This window comes from Scyliorhinus canicula, chromosome 2 (assembly GCF_902713615.1).
Source record: "Scyliorhinus canicula chromosome 2, sScyCan1.1, whole genome shotgun sequence".
NCBI classification, from domain to species: Eukaryota; Metazoa; Chordata; class Chondrichthyes; order Carcharhiniformes; family Scyliorhinidae; genus Scyliorhinus; species Scyliorhinus canicula.
Window position 1 is genome coordinate 210743076 of NC_052147.1, and position 13591 is coordinate 210756666.

Genomic DNA, 13591 nt, shown 5'->3' on the forward strand with positions numbered 1-13591 from the left:
CTGAGTTGCTGCGCAAGCATTCTACTAGCTTTCTCCCCATGCTCATAGACTACACCCTTTGCCTTCCTGAGTTGTTCCACTGCTTTGCTCGTGGACAACACTCCCAGCTCGGCCTGCAGCCTCCGTCTATCTCTAAGTAGGTCCTCCCTTGGGGGCCTCTGCGTATTCCCTATCTGTCCGGTGGATCTCCTTGACCCGTCTGTCAATTTCCGCTCTGCCCATTCTATCTCTGTGGGCCCGAATTGAAATCAGCTCCCCCCAGTACCACCACCTTCAGCGCCTCCCACAGGGTCGCTGCTGAGACATCCTCTCTGTCATTAACCTGCAGGTAGTCCTGCATGCACTTCCGCAGTCTCTTGCACACCCCTTCCTCTGCTAGCAATCCTACGTCCGACCTCCATTGCGGTCGGTGGTAGCTCCCTTTGCAGACCTGCAGGTCAACATATGAGTGGATTTTACCGGAAATTTGTACCCTATTTTAGCAGTGTGGTCGCTCCACTGACGGACTTGCTCAAGAAGCGTAACAAATTCCAGTGGACAGCGGAGCGTCAAAAAGGCATTTGACGGCCTGAAGGCTGTGTTGATAACTGCTCCTGTGTTAGCCATCCCAAATTATACGAAACCATTCGAAGTGACGGTTGATGCGAGTGATGTGGGCGTAGGTGCGGTGCTTCTACAAGACAACGACGAAGGGCTAGAGCGTCCTATTCGTTAGTTTTCGAAGAAATTTAATTCTCACCAGAAAAAGTATTCCACGATTGAAAAGGAGACTTTGAGTTTGGTGCTGGCTTTGCAACATTTTTACATTTATGTGACCAGCATTCCGTCTGACACCGTTATATATACTGATCATAATCCATTGATGTTTTTGGAGTGATTCTGGAATAACAATGCAAGGCTGTTTCGCTGGAGTTAGTTGTTGCATAGTACATGTGGCAGGATGAGAAAACGTGATAGCCGATGCTTTGTCATGAATGTGATGAACAGAAGCAGTTTCAGTTGGAGGAAAAAGAACAAAACAAAAATGGACTATATTATTATACCTGTTTGAGTGTGTTGTTTTTTGAAACGAAAAAGTATATTTACTGTGCATTTCTTAAAGAATGGTGAAAAGGTGAAAAATGAAACCATCTTGAAGTTGATGGTTTATTTATTTTTTCTTGGGGGGGGAGGTGTCATGTTTATAAATGGATGTGTATGAAAATATCTGTTGTGAGAGTATCTTTAAGAAATGGATGTTTACTACTGCAGTGATATCAGATAGTGGGTGGAGCTGGGCTGTCCGTCAGCTTTTTACTTTTGTTTTTGAGCAGGCTGCAGGGTGTGTTTTAGTTTCATTTTCAGTGTTGGAGTGAAGCCAGACAGAGCAGGTGTACTGTTGAACTCTCTGCCATGAAAAGACTATCTCTTGATGAATTCAGAATTATAAATGTTTTCAGTAGTGACTTTAACCTGATGTGCTTCTGAGAAAGGTTTTGTTTTTAAGTCGTACGGATGTTAAAAATAAAAGCTTAAAGGTTTACTTAGTGTTGTAGTCTTTGGGGGTTGTATTTGAATTAATGGTTGCTAAGATGCTCACTATGTTTTAAAAAGGTTAACTTGAGTTCATAGAATAAACATTGTTTTGCTTTAAAAAATACTTCCTGTAGAGTGGGCGGTGTGCTCCCCATACCACAATCTAGTAAAAGTTGTGGGTCAGGTGAACTCCATGATACACTTTGGGGTTCTCTAAATCCTGGCCATAACAGGATGTAATTGCGTTGGAGATAGTTCAGAGAAGGTTGACAAGATTGGTTCCAGTGATGAGGGCTTTGTTTTATGAAGGGCGATTGAGCAGTTTAGGCCTATACTCTCGAGTTTAGAAGAATTAGAAGACATCTAATCAAGGTATATAAGATGTTGCAGATTTAAAACCGAGATGAGGAGAAATTGCTTCTCTGAAAAGGGTCGTGAATCTGGAATTCGCTACTCCACAGTGCGGTGGTTGACGTGACGGAAGGTGATGGAGATTAATATGGATCTGCGAGGAAAAATGGAAAACCTGGAAAACAGGTCCAGGCGACAGAATTTGAGGATTGTGGGGCTGCCCGAAGGAGTTGAAGAGCGGAGACCGACTGAGTATTTTGCTGCGATGCTGGCGGAACTATTGGGGGAGGGGGAGGATCCCTCCCGATATGAACTGGATCGGGCTCATCGGTCGTGGAGGCCTGTACCAAAGGCGAGTGAGCCGCCAAGGGTAGTGACTCTGTGCTTCCGTAGGTACAGTGTAAAGGAGAAGGTCCTGTGCTGGGCCAAGCAGAAGCGGGTGGTGCAGTGGGCTGGAGCTGGTATACGTGTATACCAGGACTTTACGGTGGAGTTGGCGAGGAGGCGGGCTGCTTTCAACCGGGTGAAGAGGGCACTGTACATCAGCAAGGTGCAGTGCGGCATTGTATATCCAGCGAAGCTGAGGGTGACTTACAAGCTCAAGGACTTTTATTTTTGAACGGCGGAGGCAGCGAAGGAGTTTGCGAAGGCAGAAGGACTGTGGCAGAACTGAGAAATTGAGAAATGTCCATGTGCCGATGTAACCTCGTGACTGTATTTTCTTTTTTTTGTTTGTTTCACTGCGTGCGGGTGTATGGGCTACAGGAGCCAATGTTGTATATATTTGGACAAGGGAAGTGATGGGACTTCACTCGAAGTGAGGGCTCTTCGGGGTATAGGTGGATATGCGGGGTTTGTGTGCTAAAAGGGGGATTTTTGGGCTTTCCTAGGGTCGGGCAAGGGGGAAAGGGACCCGAGCGGGGGCCTCCACGCTGGCCGGTTTAAGCCGGCCAGTGAACGGGAGTGAGGTGGGGGGGGAGGGGCTGCGGTCATCGGAGCCTGGCAGAACAGGGTCCGAGTGGTCTAGCCGGGGTGGAAAGTTGGGGGGAAGGAACCGAGGTTGGGGGAAGGAGTCTTACAAGAGTTAGTGGACGGGAGGAGTTGGGAAGGAGTGGGGGGGGGGGGGGGTGGAGGGGTTTACAACTCTTGGATGTCATGTACGGCACTCTTTCAGAGGTTGGACGGCGTTGTGTGTGTTTGGGGGGGGGGGGGGGGGGGGGGGAGGAGGAGGAGTGGGAGTGGACTCTATGGTGACCATGGGCGGTCCCGGACTTCTTTTTTCTTTTTCATCTTTGCTTTTTGTTTCCACCGTGGGAGGGCTTGTTTTAGTGGTTGCATATATTGACAGGTGGGCCCTTGTTTGGAGTGGTGGGAGGATGAGATCGTTGTTATTGTTAAGGGGATTGATTTTGTATTTGTTACCGTTTACTGTTTGTGGGTGGGGTGTAAATTTTGGAGGAAAATGCGAAAATGGAGAATAAAAACATTTACATAAAAAAAACAAGATAACTTGCAAGGAAAATACTCCGGGCAGAATATTATGAAGCTCCTAAGAGCAGGAAGGAGTTTGGCGGGGGGGCACTTAATTGAGCGGGAGGCAAAATGTCAGCTTCCCGATAAGGGGATGAAATGTGGGTATTAAGTTGACGGTGGATTGAGTGACAGCAAAAGTCGGGAAACTATTTTTAATATATTAGCATGTCACACATGTTCATTAAAACACAATTTTGGCAGATTTAAGTGTACCCTTGGAACTAAGTATTCAGCAAACGGGAAGCACGTGCCTTCAGATTCACAACTGCTCAAAAGTGGCGTGTAGCATGCAAGCTTCTCTTCTGGTGGATTGGGGCTGAGTATGAGCTGCTTTTTCTTATATGGAGAGCTTTGTTGAAGGGAAGAGAAGGCATTGATGATTGAGTTCATATGGCAACTGTGAAAGGCGAACAGGGCATCGCTGACCGAGGGAGGAGGCTGTGAAAGGTGAAGGAGGCATCGCTGACCGAGGGAGGAGGCTGTGAAAGGTGAAGGAGGCATCGCTGACCGAGGGAGGAGGCTGTGAAAGGTGAAGGAGGCATCGCTGACCGAGGGAGGAGGCTGTGAAAGGTGAAGGAGGCATCGCTGACCGAGGGAGGAAGCGGTAAAGGGGGCATCGCTGACCGAGGGAGGAGGCTGTGAAAGGTGAAGGAGGCATCGCTGACCGAGGGAGGAAGCGGTAAAGGGGGCATCGCTGACCGAGGGAGGAGGCGGTGAAGGGGGCATTGCTGACCGAGGGAGGAGGCTGTGAAAGGTGAAGGAGGCATCGCTGACCGAGGGAGGAAGCGGTAAAGGGGGCATCGCTGACCGAGGGAGGAAGCGGTAAAGGGGGCATCGCTGACCGAGGGAGGAGGCGGTGAAGGGGGCATTGCTGACCGAGGGAGGAGGCTGTAAAAGGTGAAGGGGGCATCGCTGACTGAGGGAGGAGGCTGTGAAAGGTGAAGGGGGCATCAATGACCAAGGGAGGAGACTGTGAATGGTGAAGGGGGCATCAATGTCCGAGGGAGGAGGTTGTGAAAGAGGAACGGGACATGGCTGACATCTGTGATGCTTGGGGACTCTGCAGGAGGCTGAGTTGGATCATCCACTTGGCACTCCTGGTTGAAGATTGTAGCAAATGCCTCAGCCCACACTTTTGCATTGATTTGCTGGGCTCCCCCATCATTGAGGATGGTAATTAGGAGCCTCCTCCAGTGAGTTGTTTTTTTAAAATAAATATATTTATTAAAATGTTATAAACAAACATTAATCATATTATGAACAATCAAACAGCAAAGTCAAAAAGTTATCTTTCTTTCATCAAAATTGTGACATAAAACTTTAACCCCACTATAAACTAAACCCTCTAACTAAATCTTTAAAAATGAAATAAATGGTTGCCACCTCGGGTAAAATCTCCCCACCGACCCTCTGATGGTGTTTTTAATTTTTTCCAAATGGAGAAATGACATGAAATCTCCCAACCAGTCGGATGCACTAGGCAGTGGGGGAGAGCTCCAGCTAAGTAGTATTTGCCTCCTGGCCACCAATGAGGCAAAGGCGCGGACATTCGCCCCAACCCCAGAGTGAAATGCCGGTGAGTCTGAGACCCCAAATATGGCTCCTGTGAACATGGGTCTAGAACAGGGGTGGGCAAACTTTTCCGTGCAAGGGCCACATTCAGAAATTCACAATTTTAAAGGGCCGCATAGTATATTAATTAATAGTCCTGGTTGTAACCAATTAGCGTGCGGCATATACCTCAGCGCTTCCCCCGGCGGCATCCTGCCTTTAGCCCTCTTTTTCTCTACTTTTCAAAAATGGCGCTTCACCCGGTTATGATTCTGGGCGCCTCATATAGAACATAGAACAGTACAGCACAGAACAGGCCCTTCGGCCCTCGATGTTGTGCCGAGCAATGATCACCCTACTCAAGTCAACGTATCCACCCTATACCAGTAACCCAACAGCCCCCCCCCTCCCCCCCCCCCCCCCCCCCCCCCATTAACCTTATTAAAAAAAAGAAATTTAAAAAAAAAAAATTTTTTTTTTTAATGACTTGATCTTGGTGGGCCGCATAAAGACCTTTGGCGGCCCGCGGGCCGTAGTTTGCCCACCCCTGGTCTAGAAACACTTGAAGAACCTCCGACATAGTATTAAAATAGAAAACCCAAAAAGTAGCAAGTTTGGGACAAGACCGAAACGTGAGTGTGGTTGGCTGGCGCAAATGAGCAACAATCATACTTGCCTTCCACATCCTGGAAAAACCCACTCATCCTCGCTTTGGTCCAATGCGTTGTGTGCAACACTTTAAACCGAATTAAGCTAAGTCGTGCGCAGGAAGAAGTGGAGTTCACGGTGACACAGTGGTTAGCGCTGCTGCCTCACATTGCCAGGGACCCGGGTTCAATTCCAGTCTTGGGACACTATAGGTGTGGAGTCTGTCCCTTCTCCGAGTGACGGAGTAGGTTTCCTCCGGGTGCTCTGATTTCCTCCCACGGTCTAATGATGTGCAGGTTAGATGGGTTGGCCATGTTAAATTGCCCCTTAGTGTTTAAACGGGTTAGGTGGGGTTACTGGTTTACGGGCAAAGGGTGGGGCTTCGACCAAAGTATGATGTTCTTTCAGAGGGTCGGTGTAGATTTGATGGGCCGAATGGCCTCCTTCTGCACTGTAGTTATTCTATGGCTCTGTGTGTATTTTAGTTTATTAACATTATCTGTGACTCCATGACCCGTGGGTTTGCCCGATTGCAGTAGTCCAATACAATTTAAAGTCTCTCCCAGACCATAATAGGGAATCCAATTCTTGTCCGTCCAGAAAGCTTGTCATACTTGATTTGTCCAGAAGAGTTTCTGACTCATACAGGTCACGGTAATATGTTCTGAAAGCAGCACTGACTTGCAGAGGAGCGGAAACAGGATTGCTGTCTTTATTATGAATCATTGGGATCTCTCAAGAGACAGTCAACCACTTGTGTTGATGAGGCAGAAGATGACTGGCCTTCACCCATGCTCGCAGAAGGTAACCCTGGAGCGCTGTATCTGACGTGCACAGCCTTGCTAGTAGACACCAGTTCACATTAGAAGGGCGTTCCTTAACGTAGGAGACCCACGCCTCGGGTGCAGGATATTCCGCCTGAACCAAAGAATCCGTCATCATCCTTCTTCTGCTTCTCCTCCTCATCGTCCACAACCTTCGGTTGGAACATCGAACTTTGCGGGGGGATGTCATAACCTGCACCCGCACAGGACGGGAATGATTGTGTTCCCCGTGTCCCTTGCGGAATACGAGCGTCCTTGCTTGGGGTCGGGAAGCTCAATTAACATAGTATATAAGGTCGTCCAGTTCAAGACTGGCCTTCTCCGACCTGGCTGGGATACTACTGGGAGCAGTGTACCACAAACCTTGTAGATAAACTTTTGTTTCATTTGTTACAACTCGAAAATGAAATGAAAATCACTTATTGCCACAAGTAGGCTTCAAATGCAGTTACTGTGAAAAGCCCCTAGTCGCCAAATTCCAGCGCCTGCTCGTTATGGACTCCCCGTGTTTTCATAAAACGATATGTTTCAATGAGATCACCTCTCAAACTTCTAATGAGCAGAGTCCCAACCTGTTTACCTTTGCTCATGACAATCCCTCCATTCTGGGGATTATCCTGGTGAACCTTCTCTGAACCGTTTCCTTAAATAAGGGAACCAAAACCAGATGTGGTCTCACCAGTACCGTATACAGTTGCAGCAAGACTTCCCTACACTTATACTCATAGTGGTTAGCACAGTTGCTTCACCGCTCCAGGGTCCCGGGTTCGAATCCCGGCTGAGTCACTGTCTGTACGGAGTCTGCACGTTCTTCCTGTGTCTGCGTGGGTTTCCTCCGGGTGCTCCGGTTTCCTCCCACAGTCCAAAAATGTGCAGGTTAGGTGGATTGGCCATGCTAAATTTCCCTTAGTGTCCAAAAAGGTTAAGTGGGGGTTGCTGGGTTAGGGGGATAGGGTAGATACGTGGGCTTGAGTAGGGTGCTCTTTGTAAGGGCTGGTGCAGACTCGATGGGCCGAATGGTCTCCTTCTACACTGTAAATTCTATGATTCGATGAACCCCCTTGACTTAAGAGCCAACATTCCTTTAGCCTTCCTGATTACCTGCTGTACCTGTGTGCTAGCTTTCTATGTTTCATGCACAAGTATTGATGGCTCTGAGTTTTGTACCCTTTTCCTACTCTTTGCATACCCTCTCTTATTTATTCTTAAGCTCTATGTCTTGGAATTTTGATACATAAACCAACAATATCCATTCACTTCTTCTCTGCCACCACTGTTGCCAACTAAGTTATTGTTGGCCAGATTCTTTGCTGCTCCAGGTTTAGATTGTTGACTAGCCCGACTGGCACATTAAGTCAAATACTTGGTTTAGTAAAAACTTTAGAAAGATAAATAGTTAGTAACTATTCCTCTGTTGCTTGAGAACCTCAAGATCACTCGAGCTGCCATCTCATTCCCTTTCCTATTTTTCCACATATATATATTTGTACATAAAAACCTTGTAAGGATAAGGCTTACTCCTTCAGAAAGCTGCCGGTTCTTCCCTTGAGCTGTGAAAAGTGTTGAACAGATTGATTCTCTTGTCACATAACAATATAATAATTTCTTCTATTTTCAGATACTCTTGGGATTGTGCACTTTCCTGCTGCCCTGCACTCCTATGTTTATCAAGACATTTTACATGTCATTTCACGTCGGTGTTGGTCTTTTCATCTTCGGAATGGCAGTTACTGCAGCCGAAATGGGAATAACTGAAAAACTTATTTTCTCTCTGTAAGTATAAACATTAATGTAATAAATTTAGTAACGCCCCCCCCAGCCACCATCCCCTCTGCAGTGAGGCTCTCCGCATCCTGGATGTCCTACCTGCCCACACAAAGGCTGAAATTAACCTATCCACCCTTACAAAAAAAAGCTTTGGAAGATCAGGAGGGACTGAAACAGGATCACAAACCTCAGGAGAATGTTCATTTTTATGGTCTGCACTCTTTCTGCCAAGGGGAGCAGGAGAGCATCACCCCTCTTCAGGTTCCCTTACCCCGCCCGCCAAGCTGGCCAGGTTCCATTTGTGCATCGTGGCCCAGTCGTGAGCCACCTGAATACCAAAGTACCTAAATATCTTCTTGGCTGCCTCAAAAGGCAAGGCACCCAGGTCTGAACACATTCCCTGAGAATTCATCAGAAATACCTTGCTCTGTGACACGTTGAGTTTACACCCTGAAAAGGACCCAAACTTCCCTAACAGTCCCATTATTTTCTTTATACATACAAGCAGATCTGAGACGAATAGTAACAGATTGGCCATGTAGAGATACCTTTTCCCCCTATGTCTTTGCAGTCCTTTGATACCCAAAGCGCAATAGCCAGGGGCTCTATAGGTAGCGCAAATAACAACAGAGATAATGGGCATCCCTACCTCATGTTCCTATAAAGCTGGAAATATCCTGCCCCAAGATCTCGAACGGGTACCCTCCACTCCACCTGGTCAAACGCTTTCTCCGTATCCACTGAAATAATAACTTCTGGCACATTCCCCCTAGAAGCAGTCATCACCACATTCAGAAGCCACCTAATATTACTCGCCAACTGTCACCCCTTGACAAAGCCGGTCTGATCCTCAGAGACCACCTGCGGCACGCTCCACTCCAGTCGCCTCTTCAAAACCTTCACATCAGTATTTAACAAGGAAATGGGCCCAGAAGACCCACACTCCATCAGATCGTTATCCTTCTTTGGGATCAAGGAGATGGACGCCTGCTTAACATGGCTGGCAATTCTGCCCCGTGCCCACAAATCATTATACATCCCCAGGAGATGCGGTGCCAGCATTGCCAAGAGCGGTTTATAAAATTCCATTGGAAGACCATCCGGCCTCGGTGCCTTCCCCAATTTCATCAGGCTAATGCAGTCCGTTATCTCCTGGAGTTCCAACGGTGACTCCAGTCCCTGTCCCTTCCCCTCCTTCACCACCGGGAATTCCAGTCCATCTAGAAAGTACTCGATCTCCGCACCCTCCACCTGGGCTTGTACCTCTACAACCCTGATAAAATGCCTCAGATGCCCCATTAATGGTTTCCAGAATCGTCACCACCCCCCACCCACCCCACCCCCACCCCCCCCACCCCCCCACCCCACACCCACCCCCCCCACCCCCCCCACCCCACACCCACCCCACCCCCCCCCACCCCCCCCCCCCACCCCCCCACCCCCCCCCCACCCCCCCCCACCCCACACCCACCCCACCCCCCCCACCCCCCCCCACCCCCCCCACCCCCAACCCCCACCCCCACCCCCCTCCCCACCCCCCCCACCCCCCACCCCCCCACCCCACCCCCACCCCCCTCCCCCCCACCCCCACCCCCCCCCACCCCCCACCCCCCCCCCCCCCCCCCACCCACCCCACTCCGGCAGGCACTCGGTCTGTTGAGCATGGAGAATCGCCGCGGGGGGGGGGGGGTTTCAACGGCCCCAAACCGGCGGCATCTAGCCCGCGCCTGGCGGGACTGCGGAAGCCCTGTAATGCCGGATTTCCGGCGTGAAAGGCTATTCTCAGACTTGGCGTGCTTCCGGCGCGGAGAATTCCACCCCATGTCCGCCCTTAAACTCTTCAAATGGGAAAATTCCGGGATATTTTAACTGGGCCATTCAGCCCCCGCACGTTCCATGTCATCAATTAAGATTCGGAATCCCAATCTAGCACCAAGGGGGCACTCGTAACCTCGACCCCCTTCGGCAATCCATCTATTCGGAAATTTTGCTGCCTGGACTGATACTCCTGTTCATCTACTCTCACTTTCAGCGACTTATGGGCGTCTCCCAGCATTGCCACCTCCGCCTCTAAGGACATGATCAGGTCATTGTGATCAGACAATGCCCTTTCCACCTCTTGGATCATCGCACCCTGCAACATCATAAGCTGCTCCACCTGTTCCATAGTCCAGCGAACGCCTGGTACAGGTCCTCCTGCATCTCCTGTCAATGCTTCTTAAATTCCCCTGTAAACTCCATCAACTGATCCATAAGACAGAGGAACAGAATTAGGCCATTTGGCCCATCATGGCTGATATGTTTCTCATCCCCGTTTCACTGCCTTTTCCCTATAACCCCTGATCCCCTTAACCCCCGATCCCCTTATTAATCAAGAATCTATCTCTGTCTTAAAGATACTCGGTGACTTGGCCTCCACAGCCTTCCATCGGCAGTGGGCAGGAGACAATAACACAGCAAGCGCACTATACTTTCTGTTGCTGTGGTACAAGGATCATCCACCTCTTGAGCTGAGGCTTTATTCATAGGTACATCGGTATTAGGAGCAGAATTAGGTAATTCATCCCTTTGAGCCTGCTCCGCCATTGAATCAGATCATGGCAGATATCTTGCTGGTCTCAAATCCACCTAGCTCCTCATACTCTTAATGCAGAACCCCTTTCCTAGTTCTGCTTATGTCATTAGTACCTACATGGACCATGACAGCTAGATTTCCCCCTCACACTGCAAGTTCCTCTTCAACCCTGGCACCAAACAGACAACACAGCCTTTTAGATTCTCACTGCGGGGAACAGTACTGTCCCCTACAATCACTATATTCCTTTTTGCTTCCCCTGCTTGAATACCTTTCCTATGCCATGGCCAGCCTGCTCATCCATTTTCATTCACACAGGTTGCAAGCACCTCAAACCTGTTTGACAATTATAAAATCTGAGGCTCCTCCACTACTGTCTGCTCGGTCCCTTTACCTGCTTCACTCTCGGTCATACCCTCCTGTCCCTCACCGCTGACCAAAACAGACAACTCTATTCTAAGAAGTGTGATAGTCCTCTGATACAAAATGTCCTGGTATTTCTCCTCCTCCCTGATGTTGCGCCATATCTACAGTTCAGCTTCCAGATCAGTAATCCTCTAGCTGCTTATGCTTTGTGGACGTGTTTGTCTTGGACTGCGTTGGCATCCAGGAGCTCACACATTCCACAGCTGTAACACACCTGTCCTGCCATTGCTACTTATTTAGTTAATTATTGGAATTAATTAGAATAATTCCCATGTATAATCCAAATTACTGTGTTCATTAAATGCTAGCACCGCCGTCAACTAAAAGTCATACATTTCTGAATTCCTATTTGGCTTACCAGTTACTCACCAATCAGCTCCTCCTGCTGAATCGAGTCAGAAAAAAAAGCAATTCCTCGCCCTTCACCAAATTCATAGCACCTCACCCTGCTTGCAATCTGCAGCCTGCGAAGGTCTTGTAAAGCAAAGGATTCACAACAGGATCGCTGCACACGCGATGGGCCGAATGGCCTCCTTCTGCACTGCATGGATTCCATGATTTAAGGTTGCCAGGTTTTCTGTAGTTTAATATCTAGGAGGTTGATTTTCAGGTCAACTTTGAAACTCATTGAGGGGGAGGATCCGACTCCGGTGGGGGGGCGCCACGGTGGCCAGGCCCGCGATTGGAGCCTACCAATCGGTGGGTGAGCTAATTCCAGTGGGGGGGGGGGGCACCAATCGGTGGGTGAGCTAATTCCAGTGGGGGGGGGTGGGGGGTGGGGGGTGGGGGGCGGCTATGTTCCCCTGTAGGGCACTGCCATATTGGCCGGGGAGGAGACAGCAACCCACGCGCATGCACAGACCCACGCCTGCCGTGGCAAGCCTGTTTTCGAGTGCCGGAGCAGCAGACACCACTCTGGCACCGTACTAGCCCCGAGGGAGGGGTGAACGCCTGGGCCTGGAGGTCTGTTGACGCCGGAGTCGCTCGTGCCGGTTTTAATGCCGGTGTCAACACTTGGCCGGGATTTTGGAGAATCCTGGCCTCAGAGTCTGGTTCTTAGACCACTAGTGGCTTCAAACCCAGGTTTTGCTAGTCCTGGGTTAATAAGAGTGCACTCCCTGAAACCAGCTTCAATTGCACGACATTAACATTTCTGCAGCTCACCCAGTTTGGTTTGAATTGGGAAGGCCAAAGTGATACAACGGATAGTTAATAGTGACTATTGAGTTGCGATCTTCCCTTTTACCCAGCATGGAACATGGAGACAGTCTGGTGAACTTAACAAATGACTGAGGTACCCTCATCTTTGTGCATGTTTAATTAGGTTATTGCTGGAGACTGTAGTCCAAATATCACGATTCGCAGCAGCTACCTTAACGGATCTGATAAAATGAGGCATGGTAGGGTACACATGTTCAGCACACGTCTGTTTACATTCTTTCTCTTGGGCCAATTTTGTTAGCCTGGTACTCTACTGATCTTCAGTACTGCATTCTTACAGCAATCCTTAGCCCTGTGACAATTACTTTCCTCACAAATACTGGGTTCTTACAAATAACCATCAATTGGCAAAGTCCTACACAAATGTTAAGTTCCTAGCATTTAGAGTGTAGAGGTTGTCGGAGTAGAGTTGAGAGAGAAATCAAGAGGGCAAAAAGGGGACATGAGATTGCTTTGGCAGATAAAGCAAAGGAGAACCCAAAGAGTTTCTACAAATACATAAAGGGCAAAAGAATAACTAGGGAGAGAGTAAGGTCTCGTAAGGATCTACAAGGTCATCTATATGCGGATCCATAAGAGATAGGTAAGATCCTAAATGAATTTTTCTCATCGGTATTTACTGTTGAGAAAGGCATGGATGTTAGGGAACTTGGGGAAATAAATAGTGTTGTCTTGAGGAGTGTACATCTTATAGAGAAGGATGTGCTGGACGTCTTAAAGTATATTTAAGGTAAATAAATCCCCTGGACCTGATGAAATGTATCCCAGGACATTTATGGGTCCCCTAACAGAGATATTTGAATCATTTTTTTTTTTTTTAATAATTTTTATTGAAAAATTGAATTTTTGAACAATAACGCACCATAGTAAAATACCAAAAATAACAATAATATTAACAATCATAAACATTTGCTCCACCTCCATGAACAACACAGCATTTTAACAACAACGCAAATTAACACAATATAAAGTTACAGAATAGAAACTACAATAAGGAACACCCCCCCCCCCCCCCCCCCCCCCCCGGTTGCTGCTGCTATTGACCAAGATACCTATCTTTGAGCCAGGAAGTCCAGAAAAGGCTGCCATCGTTTATAGAACCCTTGTATTGATCCTCTCAGGGCAAATTTGACCCTTTCCAATTTTATAAATCCCACCATGTCACTGATCCAGGTCTCCA

At 48.3% G+C, this 13591-nt stretch overlaps 1 protein-coding gene across 1 annotated transcript in view; it reads left to right on the forward strand.

The window, feature by feature from the left end:
• LOC119961932 (cytochrome b reductase 1) overlaps positions 1-13591 on the forward strand; it is a 35609-nt gene that overhangs the window by 16186 nt on the left and 5832 nt on the right. The window contains exon 3 of the mRNA XM_038789502.1: positions 8041-8195. Coding sequence (XP_038645430.1) covers positions 8041-8195 — 155 coding nt within the window. The remainder of the gene's footprint in view (positions 1-8040; positions 8196-13591) is intronic.